Here is a 22,916-nt window from a genome sequence, read left to right on the forward strand (position 1 = left end):
TGGGGGGGCTTCTTCGTGTCACTCCTCAACTACAAGACAGAGAAATATGTCATCGCCGAAAACCGGAAAATCGGGATATTGTTTAGACTCTACCAGCTGGCCGTGCTGGGATACATCATCGGGTGAGGCGCAGACGCATGCCCCCTTCAGGCCCCCTTGTTTAGGCATGGAATAAAGTAACCTTTTAGAAAGTGATTCACAAAGTTAAAAATAGTTGAGCTCGGCGAAAGCGTTGACTTTTCTTCTTTTGTTTACGGTTAAAGTGACAGCGCCATAGAGTTTTAAAGTAAAAAAAAAAAAAAAAAGCTGTGCAGTTGTGTCTGAGTTGTTGGTGGATTCATTATTAATGTGTCAACTCGCTCGTGGAGACAGGAAGCTGTCTTATCCCACCCCTCACTGGGTGATGTCACGCTGCTGTATGTGATGGAAAGTGAGCAGGTGTCTGGGGCAGTTTATGGTGTGAGTTGATATTATCTGATTTGACCTTTAAAACTTAATTGTTTTGTGAGTGGCTGCAGGGTGGGGGGTTATTAAATCATATTTGTCTCTGTGGCATGTACTGCAGCTCGGGGAGGGTCCTGTGTGGGTGCATTATTTTACCTCCAGATGCACGCGGATGTGCAAAATAGTTCAACACCGTTTCGGTGGAGATGCAGAACAAATATTCCACACATCAGCGTTACTGCTTTCCATCTGTCTGACGGTGGTGCTGTCAGACCCGGGGCGAGAGGTCACAGACAGGCTGCTCCACAAGGGGAAGGGGTCACAACATTGCTCTGCTGATACATGGGCGCCCTTATTCAACATAAGGCTCTGAAACATAATGAATCCCGATGTTTCGCTGAATGTCTCAGGTGGGTGTTTGTGGTGAAGAAGGGCTACCAGGAGAGAGAAGAGGCCGTCCAGGCCTCGGTCATCACCAAGCTTAAAGGTGTTGCACTGACCAACAGCTCCGAGACCGGGCTTCACCTGTGGGGGGCTGAGGATTATGTCATACCCCCGAATGTGAGTGAGTCTGTACGTCTGTCCGTCCGTCCATCTATCTCTACAGTTTGCAATATTGATGTCAGTGCACTCCCCAATTATTCGCCTGTCAAGAGAGATTACGAGGCTATTGAGTGTCTGCTTTAGCGGATATCATTAGCCTCCGCATCCGTCGCCACAGATTTAACAAAATTGAACTTCTCAGGAGCGTAATTTGTTTAACCTTTGGATTGTCAATCTCACCGTCTGGTCCTAATTTCATTTTGCAGGGTGAGCAGGTGTTCTTCGTAATAACAAATTACATAGAGACCCCCAATCAGAGGCTGGGGTTCTGCGCTGAGGTGAGTATACAGAGGAGGGCGAATCTCATTATTTGCTTTTTAATTATGTGTGTGTGTGTTTTTTCCTCCATCCTAATATCTGATATAGCCGTCGGTGAAACTGTGCCAGATTACCATGTCCGCACTAATGTGTTGACACATCACACAGAGCTTCAAGGTGCCAAATGGACGATGTCAAAGTGACGACGACTGTGTCGAGGGGGAGCCCGTCATAGCCGGCCATGGTGAGAATCAGTCATCCCGCCCAACTCAGACTTTCATTTTTAGGTTTTAGCCTCAGGTTCACTGACAATCTGAAAACATAAAAAAGAAAAGTTCACGTAGTCAGTTTTTGGTGGTATATAAGGGTGAATATCATGTATCACACAACAGTACACACAGTTCCAGCAGTATTCCAAGTCGTCTTACTTTGGCACAAACTCTCTTTAAGCTCCACCCAGCCAAGAATGTTTGCTCTCTCTCTCTCTCTCCGTCAGGAATAAAGACCGGGTTGTGTTTAAACAGCACTGGGACCTGTGAGATTCATGCCTGGTGTCCTGTTGAGTACGGCAAGAGACCCACGTGAGACCCCGCCCCGTCCTCCTGCAGAACTCTGGAAATGTGCCATTTTGTGCTACATTGACTACTACATTGACACTCACTCTGATCCCTCACAGGGGCCGAAATATTTCACAGGTTCTATTTATTACTAATGCAGCCTGTCAGCTCCACTCGTTTTGTTTTTATTTCACGCAGCTGCCTGTCTCTCTCTGTCCCCCCCCCCCCAATCTCTCTTCAGAGAGCCGTTACTGAGCGAAGCGGAAAACTTCACCATCTACATCAAAAACTTCATCAGGTTCCCAAAGTTTGAATTCTCCAAGTGAGTGTCCCGTAAGTGGTGCTGATTGCCGCTGGTGCCTGTGGTTTCGGGGCACCGTGACATAGATCACTGAGTGAGACCCAACGGCTGCTTTGAATAGCTTTAGGGTGCAGAGAGCCTTCTATTTATACCGGCCTGTGCATTGCACTCAGCGAGACCGTGAAACAGTCATCCGAGACCGTCCTTGACAGCAGGCCCCTGGACAGGTGTCCCATTAGACGGGGCTGACCCCGGGGGGCCGAGGCCATCTCTGCTGCCTCTTCAAGTCCGGCAAGAAAAGCAGAGAGATGCCATGAGGTTCCACTAATGCATCCGTCAGCATCGTGTCCTAATTACACAACCATCTCTCTTATGTTTTCTCATTTATCTTGATACGCTCGATGGGAATTGGCCGGTCCAAATGGCTAGCAGCAGTGCACGTCTTCCAGTGTGGCAGACCCAGTTTGTGCTTAGAGCTAGAGGGCGTAATGGTGTATTACATCATACACCATTTGGCAACATGTAGTATGCATGTACATATGCATACTGTATATGCTGCTGCGTGTGTGTGTGTAGAGGAGAACTCTCCTCTTACAGTTCAGTCAGAAATAACTAAAGTAAATTGAGAGAATTCTGTGAATCTCTTGAAATGTATTTACATTTTTTGACTTCAGAGGACGGTTTAAATGTTGTTGTTTTTTTGTTCAATGGTCAAACTCAAGCAATACAGACCGCAATACAGACCGCTTTCCATAGTTGATGATCTGACGTGTGAAAGTTGCGCTTCATGTCGGCTGAATTGACCTCTTAGGTCCAACGTCCTTGAAACCTGTAACGACAGCTACCTGAAAACGTGCTCCTACGACCGCGAGGACCACCTGTACTGCCCCATCTTCCGCCTCGGAGATCTGGTCAGCTGGACCGGAAACGACTTCCAGGACATGGCTGCGAAGGTACAAAGTGTAAGAGTGTGCCAGTTGGGACTGTGTGTGGGCGCAATTTCAGTTCCTGGCTTCCTCACGGTCATTTTATTATAACATCACACCTGTACTAGCCCTTTAACTAAAACTATTCATGTAATCATAGCTGTTATTTAAAAAGAATGCATGGCAGACATATTTAAGGGAATCAGAACAAAAGCAGTGTCTCTACATCTCTCTTTCGTTCTCTTTACTTCTTGTTTATAATAATCAAAACAGACATGTTATGTGAAATCAAGGCTTACTGCTCCGGTTTTTAAACACAGCAAAGCATCAGGGTAAAGTACAGTTGTGTGTAAACAAACACCCACAGTCTCTGGACTGAACCTGAGCTTGACTCAAGCAGAGAAGTGTCGCATTACTCTAAAGGAAAGGGAGAGTCACCACCTAAAATAGACTTTTTTCTTTTTCTTGGACAAATTAATTTTCAAGATACAAAAAGACAGCCATATGAAGCCACATTGAAGCCGCGGTCAGAGGTTTGAACAGGTGTCTGTGCTGTGATCGGCTCGAAGAGCCGATATTTCATCAAGGCAAAAGCTGAGCAGATGAGATTTAACTTCTGCATACTGCATTCTAAGAATAACAATAACATGCAGATGGATCATGGGTTTCTGCTTTATTGGAAATCACAGTAATGGCACAGAAATAGTAAAATAACGTCTCTTTTGGACAAAAACTACCTCATCACGAGGTCCAGATTTGGGCACATTTTGTGGTCTTCCTCGTCTTCCTGTGTCTTGCTCAGGTGACCTTGAGATGGTTAGTTGTTATCACGCAACCTAACATGCATGGAGTTTTGGTCTTATGAATGAGAAATATTTCTAAAACCTGAAATGATTTCCAAACCTAGGCCCCTTGATAGCAGCTGAACCATCTTCATGGAAATAGGTCCCTCTGCTGATGGCCGGCTCCAGTTGCAGGGTCCTGGTGTTGTGCACGCTGCCAGCCCGTCATTGCTTACGGGACACTTGAATGGAATGGAGCCATCATTAATGTTATTGGTAACCTGTGCAGTGAAAAGGGAATATTGTTAATGTGTTTTAATCCCAGCAAAGCCCCACCCACCTTCAATCCGATTTAAGGTTGAATCAGCCAGACGGATGGAAGTGACACGACAGGAACCGGAGTTGAGAACCCGAAGGAAGAGAACATGAAGTGTGCCAATATAGCGACGAGTATGTGTGAGGCTGCTCCGATATTCACACAGGTCACTGTTTTTGTCCGTCAGGGTGGGTCCGTTGGTATTCTCATCGAATGGGAGTGTGACCTGGATAAGGACTCCTCACATTGTAACCCACAGTACAGCTTTACCCGTTTGGACATGAACTTGAACAACTCGGTCACCTCAGGATACAACTTCAGGTATGTCCTTTCAGGCATTCGGCAGGAAGTAAATCATCCCACATACCTGTTTTTATTTTTTCTCAACTGATCTTTGCCCCTACAGATTTGGCAGGTATTACAAGGATCAAAATGGTGAAAGCTTTCGCACTTTGTATAAAGTGTATGGGATTCGCTTCGATATAATGATCAATGGCCAGGTACAGCAGTGACACGATAGGTCTTTCTTTCTAATGAATCTACATGATTCAGGTAATAGACTTGCAATGAATGCCTGTTTATTGTTTTGCAGGCCGGGAGATTCAATATTGTTCCCACAATAATTGCCATAGGCTCGGGTGTTGCCCTGCTGGGTGTAGTGAGTAATTTACTTTAATTATACGTTGACATGTCGGAGAATTGGTGATGCCTGATGTTTGAAAAACATCCTATTAGCGTGTGATGCGAGAGGCTGATGGACGATGACCAGCAACAAGGATGATGCTTCTCTGATATTGTGATTTTTCTTTCAGGGAGCCTTCGCATGCGATATGATACTCCTGTACTTGATGAGCACAAGCTCCTTTTACCGAGAGAGGAAGTTTGAGATCATCAACTTCAAGTAGGACTAAACTGCAGTCACACAAACTTCAATGGGTCTTCCTAAATCAGCCGTAGTCCAAATGTTTTAACATAACACTTCTTGGCACATCTCCCTCCCAGGAAAGAACGGACCAAACTCAAAGATGGGAAGACTGGTCCGCGGGAAAGGAGATCCAGGAAACCAGCTGCAGAGAAGGAGGGCGCCAACTCCACTGAAGAGCCAGGGATCGCCGAGGCCCCTGCAGAGAGCCAGCTGCCTGAAGATAGACGGGGTCCCACCGTTCCACGCAACACAGGACAGCGATACTCTGCCATTGTCCCTTCACAGGCCGCAGAGCCGAAGCATCACATCACCTTCTCTTCACACAATTAAGTTAGGCAGGCAGACCAAGACCAATCACCTGCAGAGGCCCGCGAGAGGCGGAGCCAAAAGACGGACGGACGTCCACTTCTCATCTAACTGGCTCGACTGCTGGCACGCCACTAGCTTGAGTGATGCTTGTCCCGACTACAAACATGTTGGTCCAGAGAAATGTAAATGTTCGGCACTATGCAAGTGGGCCAGGAAGCGGATGTAGAAACACACAGGAAGGTGGTTTTCAGTGGCGGGGTCAGGGTCCAAAGCTGGGATGTGGGAGACTACAACAGGTCCATTGATAATGATATGCAAGAGTGACAGAAGGGATTCATCAAAGACTTTAAGTCAATTGCCAAATATTTGCAGATCACTGCTTTACAAAAGCAAATTATTAACTATCATGTCATAAAATCAGTGCTTCTAGCTTATTTGGCTGTTGATCAGACGAATTAAGCATCATTTCATATGATTATTGATTTTTTTATTTTGCCATTTATGGAATAAGTTATATATATATATTTAAAAAAAGCAGTGATAGATTCATGAACCTCAATTGCAGGGTTAGATTAAGTAAAATAGACATTGCAGACTAATACATTAACTTTAAAGTTTGCAAAACACCTTAATGATTTTATGAGCATGGATTCAAAATAAAAACCTTTAAAAACTGCACTAGGAAGCAATATGTAAGAAAGTGTCTGAACGGTCTTAATCGTTGGTATTTCAGTTAAATGCATCGTGTACCTCTGTGACAGGAATTTAAGAGCACAGTTAAACACGACTGATGTGTTGAGGTCGATCTCAGCCATTTGGCTACAACACGATCTTATTCACGCTATCATTCGCACGTGAAGCTGGGGAACGTAGTTGTGATGCGCTACAAGTCTACAGAGAGTGGACAAGCTCACTGCTGATTGTTCATGAACGGTGCAAGACATTGAAGTGCAAGGACTCCTCGTTTGTTCTTCCCGTTACTATTTATTAAATGGTCTTTATTGTTGGAAACACATGTTTGTCGTGTTTATTTCCCGGCTTCAACAAATGAAACTGCCTGATGACAAACTGATAAATAATGTATACACACAAGTTGTACAGAGGTATTTATTTCAATTAATAATCAGATTTGTTATAATTTAACTGTGACATTGTACATGAAATGTAAAGAAAAGTGCTTACATCTTGGATGTAATCAGGTTTGATCTATGTTACACTACAGTCTACATTATTATAACTCTATAACCAGGCTCTTATCCTGGTATGGATGACACGGAGCACAGAGCAGGAGTTACAGGTTGAATAAAGTCATCGTCACTGCTAAGTGTGTAGCAGGAAAGATAAGAACGGTTAATTCTGCATCCTATAATTATTAACACATCCTCTGTTTAATTTAACAGTTAAAAATGGAAGAAGTCTTTTACTAATGGCTTATCTACAAACAGCAGGGCAGACGATAGTGTTAGGGCTAATTCAAAGTTATTCTTCATAGACAATTCTAGTACACATGCACCATTCCATAGAGGAAAGTCCAGAACAGGACGTAAGTGAAAAGACCTCCGACAAGGCCCCCGGTGAAGAGCAGCCGACGCGATTTAAAGCATTTGCTCCACCGCCGTCCGGCCTTGAGAATGAGCAGCAGGGAGAGGAGAAAAGCAGAGAGGAGATAAAAAACGAAGCCATAAAGTCCCGTCAGCCCGAGGATGCCAGCTGTTGCTCCGGACAGAGCGGACACAGAGGTGCGGCAGTAGTCCAGCACGGCGGCGTTTCCCCTCACAGACACTTCACTGATGAACTGTGGTCCCTCACGCTTGGCTACAACTCCTGCCATCTTGGCTCAGGTCAGCAATCACAGGAAGATTCTCCTGTTTCAGGAGAGATTCGGACACAAAAAGGGCATTTACTCAAATGAACCAAACCTGCACACAAGAACAATTTAGAAACTTTTTTTTTAACTCCACTTACATTCTCCATATTTATTTCACAGATGTGGAGAACAAAACCTGATATAATGAAACGTGGTGGGTTGTTACAGTTTAAACCCCCGACATCAAATACTGTAAACATCAACTCCACCTGGACCAGCTACTTCTGCCTACACACATTAGTCTAACAGTTATACTAATACAATAACATAACTCTCACTGGCTCCACTCTCCTACATACAACTTTAGCTTATAATATTGACATTTGGTGTGCCAAGATTTCTACACGTTTGTGTAACTTTTACTTTAAAGAATCATGATGTTTATTCTACTACTGTAAAGCAATGCATGCCACTGCTTCATCAGAAAAGCTCATTTGTACACCACAGACGTCAATACGTTGGCGTAATATATGAATTAGACATATTGATATATTTGACCACTATGAGGATAAAATGGCAGGTCTCGATACATTTAAAGCCCCCTAATAATCAAAGACAAAAGGTAAAGCTGTCAGTCGTAGGTGGATCTTAGCTTAGCAGGCCAGCGGCTGACACTATACATCAAAGTAGATAACGCGAGCTAGGCTAATACCAACAACAAAAAGCGGCGTGGTGACAACAACAGGCGCACACACAACACCAGAAAGAGACCCAAACAGATGAGACGCCAGTCTGAAGAGCCTGTTATACCCCTATTATAATATATGGTAACCTAGCATTAGCCGTTAGCTAGTCATCCAGGCAGCTCCGACGGTAACAGTTGACAGATTCTCACCGGAAATACACGCAGGGACTCGTTGGATCCTCACAGCGCAATTACAACATAATATGTCACTTCACAGGCGTGGATGGTGGATTGTCTTTAAGGAATGTGAGCTGATATGGCACGGAAACAGCACATTCATTCTAGTTTGGATAACACACCTAGACAAGATTCGGCCATGTTCATTCGCAGTGCATTGTGGGACAGGTCCAAACCGGATCAAACCAAACCGGCGGCGAGGATGTGGTGCGTTCATTCGCTCTTGTCAAACGTCATTTGACGGCAATACAATGTTTCATAACCCCACCAAGCAAACAAAAGCAAGCTAAAAATCAATTAAAAAAACAGCAGGTTGACAATGCAAATTGCTGTTACAACTGCATTTACTATGTTTGAATTTCTGTGAACATGTCTGCCAAATTTCACCGACATCTTTAGTTGTAGCGTGATTAACGACCCCCAATAATCTAGATATAATAGGCAAAATAAATAACCAGCAAAGTATGATACCAGACAGGCAATTAACCCTCCATCAAGAATAGTTTCGCCTTGTCATATCAGGAACATGTAATGAGTAGGTGAGTAAGTTAATTCCATTCAGATCAGATGTCATGCCTGGCGCTGGCCCAACTGAATCCAATACAGGCTTTACTCTGCCAGAGAAGTGAGGACCTGTCGTAATGTTTTCTTCCTCTTCAGGTCGATGAAACGAACAGAAACAATCGTGATATTTTGGCTTGTGTTCATAGTTTTCGACAGTTTTGTAGAGATGGAACTAATCGCTTAAGAGGAGTCGCTTATGATTAAATATCCGAATTCCTACATTTTTGAATGCGGCATAGTTGACTTGTCGTGATGCTGCCGTATAGCTGATTGACAAACACACAGTTTCATCATCAACAATGTCTTCCTATATCCTTGGTGTAGACGTGGGCACCACGTCGGTAAAAGCTGTTTTATTAGAAACGGGCTCCAGGTTGGTGGCTGCGAGTCACACATTGCCGACATCGTGTGATCTAATAGACCACAGCGGGATAAAGGTGAGTGCGGTCCGTGGTGCGTTCAACAATTTTACCCCGCAGCTCGGCAACACTGACGCTGGTGTGTTTTTGTCTACGTTCCCATTCCGCGCAGGCGAAAGAGCAGGAAACCGGCCGGATCATAGACGCTTTGAACCGGTGCATCGGGCTGCTGCCGAGACATAAACTGCAGTATGTCGTCCGCATCGGGCTGACCGGACAGATGCACGGGGTTTTACTCTGGAAAGCAAGGAGCGGTAAGACAAGCTGCTGTGTGGTACATCAGCAGTTTGAGCAGTAAATACATTTATATTGTCTTTCTTGAAGCCATTTGAAGTGTAATATTATCACACAGGAAATGCCAAGTGATTGTAAAGATATATATATTTATTAGACCAAGTTAGTTTGATGGTAGATCCAAAATACTTGTAATTACAACTACAATATATATTGTTTGTAATTTCCCCTCACTTGCATTAGCAAGTATATATATATATATATATATATATATATATATATATATATATATATATATATATATATATATATAAAATGTTTATATACATATATATATATATATATATATATATTTATATATATATATATATATATATATATATATATATATATTTATATATATATATATATATATATATAAAAATATTTATACTTGCTAATGCAAGTGAGGGAAAAAGAAAAGGAAAAGACCAATTACCCTGAAATAATGAGGTTCCTCTAGTAAAACAGAAATCCCTCAAGATGTGGTGTCCTTAAAGTTGTGGCCCCTATATTTACATAATCTATACTGTCCAAGAAGCTCTTTAATCTGGAAGGGCCCCAATATAAGGGTCCTAAATCACACTTTCGAAGCTCTTGAAATATTTCTAAAGAGGTACAGTAATTAACGATGTAGCAGATGTATTCACTCTTCTCTTCAATATTGGAAGTGAAGTGGTTATACTATTGGAGTTACCTTTTGAGTAGTACTTATTTAATTAAGTAAGTAAGGTTTATTTATATAGCACTTTTCACAGGTTTCACGTTAAGACCAGATTGACAATAACAATAATAATAATTGACATTTCAACAGTTAAGAGCATAGTAAAATACACATTAAAAGATGGAGTAGTAAAAAGCACAATAAAACAAATAATGAAAATAAATAAATAAAAACAGATAAAAAGCAGGTCATAGAGCATGTGTTTAACCAAACGCCAGTGTAAACAAGTACGTTTTTAGTAGGTTTCTGAAAGACGATGCTGAATCAGCAAAACGTAGAGGTGCAGGCAGAGCATTCCACAGCTTAGGTGCTACTGCCTCAAAAGCTCGGTCACCACGTGTCTTAAAGCGAGTGAGTGGGACGGACAGAAGGTTTACCTTATGTCATGCTTGTGCAGTTGTGAAAGTGTTAGTCACCACCTGTTAATTTGCCCATTGTAGCGGGGCGTGGCAGACAGCAGTGTTTCCGGTCAGTCCAATTTGAACATACATAATGGTGATTCAAAGTTTATCTAACACGGTTGGAATGTGTTGTTCAGAAGATATTGCAGTCCAAACAAAGGTCATCTCCAGTTTCCTATTGATTTACTTTGTACTATCAAAGGTCAGGTAATGAAACAAAGTTCTTTTAGTTAAACAACCCCCTCTGGCTTTAGAGTCCAAAGATAATTCACAGTTTAATTTGGACATGAGCTCCCATAATGTTTAACCAGACCACAGGCTTTAGAAAAACATTCACTAGCAAAGGCCTCAGGGATTTGGAAGAAGCCAATGTTTTCACACTGCTGAATCACACCAATTATCTGCTCTGTAATACTGGTGACATTTTAAAGATGCTCTTTGAAAATGGATTCGAGGAGCTGGGCAATTAGAGGAACTGAAATCTTCATATAACTCCTCCTTTTCAACAGAAACTTGGTTGTGCCGTTGTAGTTCTTCTTTCACAATTACCCCCTCTGCTGGTTGAATCCAAAACTTGACATGAAAATTGGTTTGTAATAGTAGTCAATCTACGCTACAGGGATGTTTTTGCATCCAAACGAAACCATGAAGTCAGACACAACTTATTTTGTCTCTTGCCCCTCGCAGGTTGCGTTTGGTCCAAGAAGGATTTCTTCACAAGCGGAGACACCAGTCAGCTGATCACCTGGCAGGATGGGCGCTGCAGCAGCAACTTCCTGTCTTCTCTTCCAAAACCAGACTCGCATGTCAGCGTAGCCACGGGGTTTGGCTGTGCAACTCTCCTTTGGCATGCAAAGCACAGGTCAGCGCGCAGCATTTAGAAGAAGAAAAACACGCAGAGCCTGTCGTGCCTCTTGGTTTTGGTGATGTGAACTAAAAGACGTGTGCTTTCACTGCAGGCCTGCGTTCCTTGAGGACTTCACCGTTGCAGGTACCATCCAGGACTATGTGGCGTCCATGCTGTGTGGTTTGGACGGGTGTGTGATGACGCCCCAGAACGCAGCCAGCTGGGGCTTCTTCAACACCTCCTCCAACCAGTGGAACGCAGACATGTATGTATGGCAGAGCTTCCCGCTCCGTTTAACTACTAAATGCATGAAACGTGTTTTATAGTATGTGCGTGATCGGTTGTTAATCTGAAATCACTTTGGCGTTGTAAGCTTGTGATGAACTGTACAGAGTTGATATGCGTAACATGCTTGTGTGTGCGTGCGTGCGTGCGTGTGTGTGTGTGTGTGTGTGTGTGTGCGTGTACGTGTGCATGCTCTAGTCTGAAGGGGGCCGGCTTCCCTTTGCATCTGCTTCCTCAGTGTGTGTCATCTGGTGGCTTGGCGGGACAAACGTGCTCTGACTGGCACGGTATCCCCGCTGGTACACCAGTTGGAGCCGCCCTGGGAGACTTGCAGTGCTCTGTCTACTCCTGCATGAGTGCCCGAACAGATGCAGGTGAAACAGGAAGTCTAGGCATTCCCCTCAGGGACAGGATTACACCTTATGCAGTGCTTTTCACGTACTTCCAATAAAAGAATCCGTAGCAGTAAATACCGGTGTCTTAGTTTGGACTCGATATGTTTGAGCACACGCAGAAAGCAAATGCATTATGGATCAGGTGTAATCCTGCCGTCAGTGCCTCTTGCATGAGCTGTTAGTTCACATGCCGTCGATGACAGTGTGCTTCTGTCTCCTAATTTCACAGTTCTTAACATAAGCACTTCAGCCCAGCTGACCTTCGCCATGCCAGCCAACTTCAGACCTCCAGATTCTCCTCAGCCCGCCTCCTCCGTCTCTTACTTCCCCTACTTTGGCGACTCGTACTTGGCGGTGGCGGCGTCACTCAACGGCGGGAATGTAATGGCCACTTTTGTGGGGATGCTCACTTCCTGGATGAAAGAGCTCGGTATGTATTGTACTGTATCGCAGTGTAGTAGTGCGGTTCCAGGGGTGGCTACTTTCAACTATTGGCAAGTTATTCAGTATCGGCATTTAGGGTTGCAAAATTCCGGGAATATTCAAAGTTGGAAACTTTCCACGGGAATATACGGGAGTATACAGGAATTAACAGGAATAAACTGAACATGTAGGTGTAATTTAACTGTATTTACCTTGTCATAAGCAGACATGCATGCAAACATTTATAATACAACTTTTAAAAATGACATTTTTTACTTTTTTGACATTTTGTGAGTCGAACTTTATTCTTTCATGATCACCTCCCCCCAACCCAAATTTCTTTGTTGCAAGCTATAATTGAAATCTCTATCTGTCTGCAATACCGCTCTTGGCCTCTACGCAACTCGGCGCTCTCACACCTGTCAGGCATAGGGCTGAAACGTTCAGACCCAACACTGATGACAAAGACGTTCAAAAACAACAGAACGTTAGCATTAATGGTCCCAAAAGGATAGATCCTGACTTTTCCTTTAGCATCACCATGAAATGTCTCAACAACTATTGTATATATTGCTATGAAGCGTTGTAAGCACATTCATGTTCCCCTGAGGATGAGTTATAATCACTTTTGTGATCCTTTTGGCCTTTTTGCTCTCGTCAGGTCACTGAGAGCCCAGAGAGGGCGCTGTCCAGTTGGCTCATGATGGATTGTTGCCATTCAAAGTGTTGAATTGCTCCTCTCATCCTTCACAGGTGCAGAGATGAGTGATTCGTGCTTGTATGAGAAGCTGATACACTGCGCGCTGAATCAGGAAACGAGCGACATGAGGGTGAGCCCGACGGTCCTGGGAGAGAGGCACAACCCGCTCTGCCTCGGTCAGGTCGCCAACATCTCCACGACCAATCTCTCCCTGGGTCATTTGACCAGGGCGGTGTGCCGCGGAGTCCTGGACAACATCACCTCCATGATGCCCCCGGAGCGTCTGGAGCAGGCGGGGGTCAACAGGATCGTGGGCAGCGGGAGCGCCATCGCCCGCAATGAGGTGCTCAGGCAGGAGGTGGAGAAGGCGTTTCCCCAGCCGGTGGTGTACGGGCAAAACGCGGACTCGGCCGTGGGCGTGGCCATTGTCTTCTGTGATCTACTCTGAATGAGAGTTGTAACCCACCAGCGAATCCCTGTCTGTGTACAGGGTTACATTTTGAACATTTTGCACACGTGAGATCCTTAAAGAATGTCATTGCTTCGTTTGAAAAGGGAACAACCAGGCAAAGGGAAATGCTCCGATGTGTTTTCCTCCGTGAAGCAAAAGAGGCCTTGTGTAAAGTCTATCTTGTCAGTCGCTGAAAGGTATTTAAAAAAAAACGTAAAGTAAATCAAAATCACAGCGCTGCTGGACTGCTTTGAAGATCCCAGATTTAAGCTCTCCGTATTTGAGGGTGGGCTCCTTCTTTAGATGACTGTCAGCGAGATGAGGTGTAGCAGCTATCAGCTGTGTTGGCATTCAAGCAGAAAATAGGCCATGAAAGAGATGTTTACTCTCCTCATTTTCTTTCCCATCCGTCTGTCTCATGGCTTTTAAATGTTGTTACATGCGCAAGGAGCTTATTCTCTTTATATTTGCACTCACCATCTTGAGGATGAGGATTGATGAGGATTGATGAGAAATGAACAATTTTGTAGAACATTTTTTTTCGAGTGAGCTGATTGGTCATTAGAGAAAATGTTTTGAATCGGATTCTTCGCAGGTCCTCGGATTTAATGATACTGTGCTTCAAGGGTCCCAGTTTTAGGAGTTTATATTTGAGGGAAATTATTTGTGTTGTTTTCTATCTAGATCCACGTCTAGATTAATGATTACTGCTCTCTTATTTTGCTCTTGCCGTCTCTTAATTTTAAGTCTTAATCTTTCATTTTGAACTGTGACACAGAGTGGGAAGAGTCCTTAATTATCGTACATTTTTTTTAAATGTTAATTTTGCTTTGTTTTCACGAAGACGATCCGCTGTAAAATTTGTCGTGCCGCTGATGGTGCTTTTTGATACATGGAATATTTCTAGCAGCAATGTTATCATTTTCTGTAATACTGAGTAAATACAGTTGTGACTGAGAAACACACACTATCAGTATTGTTAGTAGTGCCAGTCATTCGGGGCAAAAATTGAACACAATTATATGCAGTGTTTTTCTCTCTCATAGGGTCATTAGCTCACAGCCGATGTGTTTATGGTACAAATAAAGCAGTGTTAATAACATGTTTTGTCTCAGGTCTCAAATATTTTGAATACATTTTGATGTCAATATCTTATACTTGAACCAGGATCATATTCTGATTCACAATATTGGATGAGAAGTCTTAGTTGCCCATTTGGGTCACGTTTTAATTACTTGAACCCTCCTATGCTAACGGTAACCACGTCGGGGTGTGAACCCTGTGCGCCGTGACCAAAGGGGAAGTTGTCTTAAGAAAGCAAATCGTCAGATGATCTCTCGAATGCAGATCTACAGTCTGTGACAGGCAGAAGCTCTGCAACCACACGGTCACAGGAACACAGCAGCGCTGAAAGACAAAAACACCCACATGCAAGTGAAACTACGAAAAGGGCACATAAGACGCACAGGAGGCAACGGTATGGACTAAAAAAGAAAACGCTAAGAGAGCTGCTCCAGAAATATCATACACAAACCTGAGAAGAAGAAAAAAGTAGCAATTCAGAAGGGTAAGTTAATTTATTCAGTTAATTTCAGAGAGACCTGAGGATGTATTATTCTTGATAACTTGTAAGTCAAATTAAATATGTTCCTGTCTGAACAAATCATTAAACATGTTCAATGTCAGACAAGACGCTGGTACTTTGTGGTATTTCTTTGCTGTCTTAGCTCGAGCAGAGACGGTCAATACATCCTTTTAAGCACTCAAGGCTCCAGTAATGTGCTCTGATATTCTCTTGGGTGTGTCACTTTATCTCCCCACTGGCTTCTCCCTGCTGCCTCTCAGCGCCGGTCCGGTAAATGAGCATCTCAGGACGCTTCACAACAGTACTCGGACCTGAAGGAATCTCCGTCGTGAGCAGCCGACTGTTGTTTTATTTTGACCTGATTTTCATGCAAGAAGACAATCTGGAGCAGGAAGACTTACTTCTGGTGAGTTAAATGATGCGTTATGGTTTTGTTTACCAATTTTGAATCATGAGATTGCTGCCGGTCCCGAAGAACATTGATAAACATCTTGAGCATCAGAGGAATCCTTTGTCTGAACATATTTTTGACCACTATGGTGACCAGTTATCATGTATTTTGTGCATTTTGAACATACCGCCACGCAGACATTTAACAAAAATGGAGTACACTGGTTGGTTTTTAAGCTTTGAGATTGAATGAGATGGGAAAGAATGGCAGTGTCTTTTAATATTTGTGAATAATTGTACATCTGGAGCAACAAATAGGTCATAAATTACAGATTTGTCAGTAAAACAAATGTCTAATTAATTCAGAAAACATTTTTAGTTTTATCGGAAAATGTGTATATACTTCTGCATTTACCATCCTTTGTTTCTGGCTGCGAGACACATTCCTCTGAATCTTATGATCTCAGGGTTACAGAGGTTTCTACTAAGTCACTAATTCCCCATTTCGTGACTGAAAAGGGGAACAAGAAGCCACCAAAGATTAGGTTCCCATTATCCTTAATAGGATCCTTTAAATCAAAACATCATATATTCTTTTATTGTGACCAGCTGAACTCTGCAGTAATCTTTTTCATATCTTTCACATTCTGTGTCTGTATAAACCGTAGTGTATATGATTTGATTATTCTTCAAAAGAAGTGGTGACCAGATCAAGTGTTGCTTCTAAATACACTTCTTTGTTAGTCACTGGGGCTGAAACATCACATGCCTGGAAATATGTCTGTGAGCTGATCCCCTGTGGCAAAGATGTCTCAGACCCAGCTGATACAAACACATAGTAACCAAAAGCACCAACACAACACACTTGTAGCCCACTAGAACAAAGCAAAGTGTACGTGGGACACATTGACACAGTTGTGAGGCGTTCAACCAAAGAGAAAAACATTTCATGGAATAGAAATGTGTCTTTTTTTGCTTTGCGATGGCTACTAACCTGAATAAGAAACAACAGGTCTACAGAAAGCAAAGTTTCCTACGCTTCATAAGATATGACTGGCTATTTGTAAATGGAAATATGTATAAGAGAATCAGTTGAAGCTAACTACTTCTCGTTGTCATATTCACGTCACTGGATCTGATGGTTGTTGACGCTCACTTGTGCTGTACGTCCATGCAGACCCGTGGAGCCCGAGGCCAAGATGGAGAAGTCAGAGATGTTTGGCTTCTCTCTGGAGGCAGACGACCGGACGGAGGAGGAGAGAAGGCTGCAGAAAGCGGCAAAGAAGGGCGGCGTGGCTTCTGCCCAGGGCTTGGGCCAGAAGTCACCCGCGGCCCCCATGGACACTGATTACCAGGAGGAAATGGAGGAGACCAGGCCTCAAATCAGATTCAATCTCAACTTTGACAAGTGAGCTTCGCCATGCAAAGATAAAGTGATCTCTGCCTTTCTTTAATGCTCATTATACCATGAGTGCTGGGCCTCATCAAGCCCCACGGTGTTGATTAATGTCGAGTGCGAGGCTGCGTGACCTCCTGACCCCGCGTGAAACCTTTTGTAACCGCTTTGTCCGCGAAATGTGTTTTGTTCAATAGAGGCATTCAAGGCGAGGTGCAGCCCAAGAGAGGCAGCAAGACGTTTACCATCGACAGGTTGTTTGAAGCCGTGGCCAGCGGGGACGTCAGCCAGCTGGACAACCTGCATCAGTACCTGCGCCAGAACATGAAGAGACTCTCCGACTCCCTGTGTGAGTATGACACCCACAATGCAACAGGTGCGCCACCCAGTGAGCCGTGGGCCCGCGTGCTATCTCCCTGAATGTGTGGTACCGCCCGCAGATCAGTCCTATGGTAAGACCGCCCTGATGAAGGCTCTGCTGCACCTCAAGGACGGAAAGAACGACACGGTGGAGCTCCTCATCGACATTTCAGAGAAGATGGGCGACATTAAGGAGTTTGTGAATGCAGCCTACACCAACAGCTACTATAAAGGTAAACTGTGCACGGAGCAGAATTGCTGAGGGAATACAGTTGTGCAACATTATCCGAATTGCTCATGTCGACTGTGTTGATGTGTGACTGGCAGGCCAGACAGCTCTCCACATTGCCATTGAGAGGAGAAACATTTCCTACGTGGAGCTGCTGGTCAGTAAAGGAGCAGATGTCCACGCCAAAGCCTGCGGGGTTTTCTTCCAGCCACACGATGGCCCCAACTTCTACTTTGGTGAGTCCATGCTGCTGCAGGGAGGAGCGCCCTCCTCTGGAGCCTCACACAAAGATCATCTGCTGACTGATGATTCACATTTCACTGCTTCTGTTTTTTTTCTTTCACAACAACGTGTGACAAAGAGCAACTTAAAGCAATACATTTGAATTATTTCTAAGTTGGTCACCTTCTTAATTGTCATTAATTATTTAATTATTCAATTTGACTTAAAAGGTGTCTCAACATAGCAGTGAAAAGCTAACGGCGCTAACAGCACTGACAACAGCAACAGTGCTAACAGGAAGTGACTTCATTCTTTGCTCGACATCACGATATCTTTGCATGCAAAGAGCTGTTTGTTGCTATACTAATGCTCTGAATTTCCAATTTAGCACCTTTGATGTCAAATCAAAACAAAGAAGAAAGACAATAATTTATTAGCCAAGTATGTTGCACATAGAAGGAATTTGACTCGATGAAAGGTGCATAACAATAAACAAAGACATAGAATATAACAATAGTATTGTTTGTGTAGTGTATTGTAGAAATCAAAATTTCAACTACGATTTCAAATGTTTAAATCGGGTTATATCATCTTGAGTTCTTAATGTTTTAACGCCTTTAGTTATTTATTGTTAAAGGAGGTTTACCACCTCAATACTTTTATTAATTATTTAAGTTATTTGTTGGAGGGTTTTGCTCTTTTTCCTCCAATGTCCAATGGGATATAAAAAAAACCTTTGGCAGGGTGAAAACATAATTTTTGTAAGTTGAATACTGGACCATAATTGACTGCATCAGTCGCTCTGCAGTGAAATGTCATGCTTGTACTTTAATGGATTCGATGTAGACACACACACAAGTTACACATTCAGACAGAGATGCATTTAAATCTGTGTTATATATATATTAAAGATTGAGTCTCTCTGTGTGCTGTCCTCAGGTGAGCTGCCTCTGTCTCTGGCCGCCTGCACCAACCAGCCCACCGTGGTGGACTTCCTCATGGTGAACGAGTACCAACGGGCCAACGCTAAGATGATGGACGCTCAGGGCAACACGGTGCTGCACGCCCTGGTGATGGTGGCGGACTACTCTAAGGATAAGGACAAGGATAACACAGAGTTCATCACCAACATGTACGACCGCATACTCAAGACCACCGCCCAACTGCACCCCAAGCTGAAGCTGGAGGACATCGAGAACAACAAGGGGCTGACGCCTCTCAAAATGGCTGCCAAGACTGGCAAGATCGGGGTAAACGCTACACTGCAGACACAGCAGGGACACAAATATACAATAGCTCCTCTGACATCCCAATAACTATTGTTTTGGCTGGCTCTGTGTTTGGGTCTACCATTCCAGTTTCAATGTTGTACTACTTGGATTAATGGGAACACTCTCAGACGTGATTTTGTTTAATTTTGTTTGTCTGCAGCTTTTTACACACATCCTGAAACGTGAATTCCAAGAGAGTCACACCAAACATCTGTCCCGGAAGTTTACCGAGTGGGTTTACGGCCCTGTCCACAGCTCTCTTTACGACCTGGCCTCGGTGGACTCGTACGAGGACAACTCAGTCATGGAGATCCTGATCTACGGCAGTGACAACCCCGTGAGTCCCCAGCATTATGAGCCCGGTCGGAGCAGCTGCTGTCGTTACTCTGTGCTCAAACATCTGTCTCCTCCCAGAACCGCCACGAGATGCTCCAGATGGAGCCTCTGAGCCGGCTGCTGGAGGAGAAGTGGAAGACGTTTGCAGGTCGCATGTTTTTTCTCAACTTCCTGTTCTACCTCCTGTACCTGATCGTCTTTACTGTTGTCGCCTACAATAAGAAGTTTGGAGAGGTGAGCTGGCTGCTGCAAACTGTGTGACTGATCTGTGTTGCCATCCCAGACAGACCTGCGCTGATGTTGCTTTTGCTTTCTTCTCTGTCCCACAGCTGCCGTATCCCCTCAAACACACCTTAGCGGGTTACCTGTATGTGTCAGGCCAGCTCTTGACAGCGCTGGCAAACTGCTATTTCTTTCTCATCGGGGTATGTTAGTGTTTTAAATTTAAAAAATCACCACGCTGTGGAACCTGTGTTCTACTAATGTGATTAATCAAAAACCTGATCTAAATTCCTAGATCTTTGAGATGAAGAAGAAACGGCCGAAGCTGCAGACGTTGCTGATTGATGGATATTATGATATTCTTTTGTAAGTATAATAATGCTTATCTCCCAGACATGGTTTGGGAGATAAGGGTATCCTCGCGAGTTTCCTATAACACAAAAGGAGCTACTTGGAATCATCTTTACCTGGCAGCATCGTCTAGTTGCTAGACGGCATCATTTATACCGTAGTGCTCCATGATAGTAACACACACAGCATTTGCATGGGTACATAGTTATTGTTTCTATAACTATATACCTATGCAATGTCTGTTGTGGTGCTTGTCACTTTGAGTGTTCTTTTGTCTTAAAGTTGGAGGTTTTCCCACAATAGTTAGACACCAACAATCTCCATTTCACTCATTATGTGGCTTCTAAAACCACCAGGCTGCTCGTGTGATCATTTAAAGGATGAGTCAGCGATTCTGGGGGGTGATTCCAAGCGGGTGGATATTTATTACAAAAATAATGTCATAATAAAACATAAAAACTTCCTTTTTATAGGCACTGAATAATCTAAAATACTCACATCAAATGATGGTTGTTCTTTTAATTGACTGCTTAATCATCAAATAACTCGTGGGATTCATTGACTGGTGACATGTAACACCTTTGGATGATGTGGGATGGGATATACAGTACACATGTGCATAATCACGAAGTTTTGCAGGTTCACAGTGGCTGCTCTGCTGTTGACAGTTTTGTGCAGGGCGTCCTCTTCCTGGTCACGGCTGGCCTGTATCTGTTCGGGAAGAAGCAGTACCTCAGCTTCCTGGTGCTGTGTCTTGCTCTCAGCTGGGTGAACCTGCTCTACTTCTCCAGAGGCTCCAAACACATGGGCGTCTACAGCATCATGATCCAGAAGGTAGTACACACAGGTCACACTGCACCACGGGTAACATCACATTGAACGATCCCTGAAGCCCTTTGGCTCTTTTTTCGTCTTTGCAGATGATCCTCAGTGACATCATGCGCTTTCTTATCATCTACATGGTCTTCCTCTTTGGATTTTCAGCAGGTAGGGGACCTCAGTTAGGATCCAACTTGCCATGAATGGAGGATGCACTGTGTGTAATCTGTTCCCTATGTCCTGTCACAGCGGTGGTCACCCTGCTCAAAGAGCCCATTGTGAAAAACACAACTCTGCAGAAGGGGCGTCTCTTTGCTCCCCTTGATCCTGGCGAGGAGTGTGTCAAACCCCACTTCCGAAGCATCCCCTACACCACGCTGCAGCTCTTCAAGTTCACCATCGGCATGGGTGAAATGGAGTTCACCCAGGAACACGACAGCACCGTGGTGTTCTACGTGCTCCTCATCAGCTACATCATTCTCACCTACATCCTGCTGCTCAACATGCTCATCGCCCTCATGAACCGCACCGTGGAGAAGACCGCAGAGGAGAGCGCCAGCATCTGGAAGCTGCAGGTGAGGCGTCCGGCAGGGGCTCGAGGGAAATGTCTCCGTTCATGGCCGACGTGGCCTGATGGCGCGCTGTGACTGTTTTCAGAGGGCCATCACCATCCTGGAAATGGAGAAAAGGCTGTCCTGCTGTCTGAGGAGAAAGTTCCGCTGTGGGGTGGAGAAGAAACTCCACACTGCTCTTGGAGATGACCGTCGCCGGTGTTTCAGGTTGGCTTCTTTGAGTTCAGTGACAGTACAATCAGTGACTGCCGTGTTTCGAGAGGCTCCATCAGAAGCTGCACGTCAACCACCTGGATGACATGACACGCGCACAGACTTCCTTGCTCAATCACAGCTAACCCAAAAGTTGCCATCGCTCTGTGGCAATGATTATGTGATTATTTCTTTGGTAACATGCACCACTAAAACACATCCATCGAAAATGTAGTTTGGGTTTATGATATAACTGCAAAACTAATGGCCCTCCAATCAGCCACACTTTGTTTTCAGTGCTAATTAGCAAATGATAGCATGCTAACATGCTCAGCGAAGATGGCGATAACTGTAAACATTACACAATCCACATCTTCGTTGGGGCGATGGGAGCGTGCTAAATGCTAACTTCAAGCGTTGAGGTACTAGTTTTCTGGTACTGGGGGGCAAATATGTAGTGAAGCCAGTATAATGCAATCTGCTGTGTGCAATGTGCACCGTGTATCTGACAGGTGATTAAAGACAACAGGATACACACATAATAATACAGGTTTAGGCTTGAGGATGGATGCAGCTGTGTGAGGCGGATCGATTGATGCGCAGCACACTGTGTTCTTCACTAATTTGCCTCCTCTGGCAGCTGATTGATGCATCACACAGTAATTGGAGCATGTGTCCTCTTGTCGTCTCAGAGTGGAGGAAGTCAACTGGAACAAATGGAACATCAACCTGGGCAAAATCAATGAGGATCCCGGGTGCTGGGATCGCGCCCAACACTCTGCTGCCTCCTCGGACGCCCCGCCGAACAGAGTGACCCGAGGTGCCAGAAACGTGACGCAGGCTCAAGTGTTCTGAGATTAAATCATGTTTTTGGGCCTGTCTCTGCGAGAGCAAAGTGATCCACGCCGTGTAACATTTCCTCCTTCATCCACAGGGAGGAGCTGGAGGAGCTGGCGGACGCAGACAGCCCAGTCCACAGAGATGCGTCCTCTGAACCCAACACCGGTCTAAAGAGACAACACAGAGCGTCACTCTGTCCGCTCGGCCTGTCTGACCCGAGCATCGAGGCATTCAAACCGAAAGACATTATTCAGTTTCAGTTCCCCAAGAAATACAACTGTCAAATGTTTGAACTGCCTTTGTGACCGACTGACAGATACTCCCAAGTCAGCTTTATTTTGAATGTACATTTTCTTTGAGGCAATGTTTCACTGAGGCGAGCACATCTTCGACATTCTCACAAGCTGACAGCTGCATCACGAGCAGCGTAATTGCCAAGTGGAACATTTGCAACACATGAAACATTTAATCCAAAGGCTTCTGCACATGCTGTGTGTCC

At 44.3% G+C, this 22,916-nt stretch overlaps 4 protein-coding genes across 4 annotated transcripts in view; 3 read left to right on the plus strand and 1 right to left on the minus strand.

Annotated features, from left to right (window-relative positions):
* Window positions 1–5,443, plus strand: part of p2rx5 (purinergic receptor P2X, ligand-gated ion channel, 5) — a 5,504-nt gene extending 61 nt beyond the window's left edge. The window contains exons 1-12 of the mRNA XM_079238045.1: window positions 1–122; window positions 855–1,005; window positions 1,254–1,325; window positions 1,474–1,549; window positions 1,802–1,886; window positions 2,104–2,184; window positions 2,975–3,116; window positions 4,375–4,508; window positions 4,594–4,687; window positions 4,780–4,845; window positions 5,000–5,088; window positions 5,190–5,443. The exon at window positions 1–122 is cut by the window's left edge and continues 61 nt beyond it. Of these exons, the coding sequence (XP_079094171.1) occupies window positions 1–122; window positions 855–1,005; window positions 1,254–1,325; window positions 1,474–1,549; window positions 1,802–1,886; window positions 2,104–2,184; window positions 2,975–3,116; window positions 4,375–4,508; window positions 4,594–4,687; window positions 4,780–4,845; window positions 5,000–5,088; window positions 5,190–5,442 (1,365 nt within the window). The 3' untranslated portion in view covers window position 5,443. The remainder of the gene's footprint in view (window positions 123–854; window positions 1,006–1,253; window positions 1,326–1,473; window positions 1,550–1,801; window positions 1,887–2,103; window positions 2,185–2,974; window positions 3,117–4,374; window positions 4,509–4,593; window positions 4,688–4,779; window positions 4,846–4,999; window positions 5,089–5,189) is intronic.
* A 1,473-nt stretch (window positions 5,444–6,916) lies between these two features.
* Window positions 6,917–8,261, minus strand: emc6 (ER membrane protein complex subunit 6). Its single transcript, XM_079238046.1, has 2 exons — window positions 8,124–8,261; window positions 6,917–7,286 (listed from the first exon to the last, which is right to left on the minus strand). Exon 2 carries the CDS (start codon window positions 7,250–7,252, stop codon window positions 6,920–6,922), a length of 333 nt encoding a protein of 110 aa, XP_079094172.1. The 5' UTR covers window positions 7,253–7,286; window positions 8,124–8,261; the 3' UTR covers window positions 6,917–6,919.
* A 752-nt stretch (window positions 8,262–9,013) lies between these two features.
* shpk (sedoheptulokinase) lies at window positions 9,014–14,736 on the plus strand (the record flags this gene model as incomplete). The annotated part of the gene is made up of 7 exons (XM_079236352.1): window positions 9,014–9,151; window positions 9,246–9,387; window positions 11,219–11,393; window positions 11,491–11,643; window positions 11,862–12,037; window positions 12,288–12,488; window positions 13,235–14,736. 7 exons carry the CDS (start codon window positions 9,014–9,016, stop codon window positions 13,627–13,629), a joined length of 1,380 nt encoding a protein of 459 aa, XP_079092478.1. The 3' UTR covers window positions 13,630–14,736.
* Window positions 14,737–16,806: 2,070 nt separating this feature from the next.
* Window positions 16,807–22,588, plus strand: trpv1 (transient receptor potential cation channel, subfamily V, member 1; the record flags this gene model as incomplete). Its single annotated transcript, XM_079237088.1, has 15 exons — window positions 16,807–17,015; window positions 17,201–17,352; window positions 17,444–17,596; window positions 17,691–17,828; window positions 18,754–19,064; window positions 19,246–19,422; window positions 19,500–19,655; window positions 19,751–19,846; window positions 19,939–20,009; window positions 20,663–20,828; window positions 20,915–20,981; window positions 21,063–21,388; window positions 21,471–21,592; window positions 22,270–22,397; window positions 22,512–22,588. The coding sequence occupies 15 exons, from the start codon at window positions 16,807–16,809 to the stop codon at window positions 22,586–22,588; spliced, it is 2,349 nt and encodes a 782-aa protein (XP_079093214.1).
* Between the last annotated feature and the right edge of the window lie 328 nt (window positions 22,589–22,916).

This window comes from Taurulus bubalis (assembly GCF_910589615.1).
Source record: "Taurulus bubalis genome assembly, chromosome: 2".
Taxonomy (NCBI): domain Eukaryota; kingdom Metazoa; phylum Chordata; class Actinopteri; order Perciformes; family Cottidae; genus Taurulus; species Taurulus bubalis.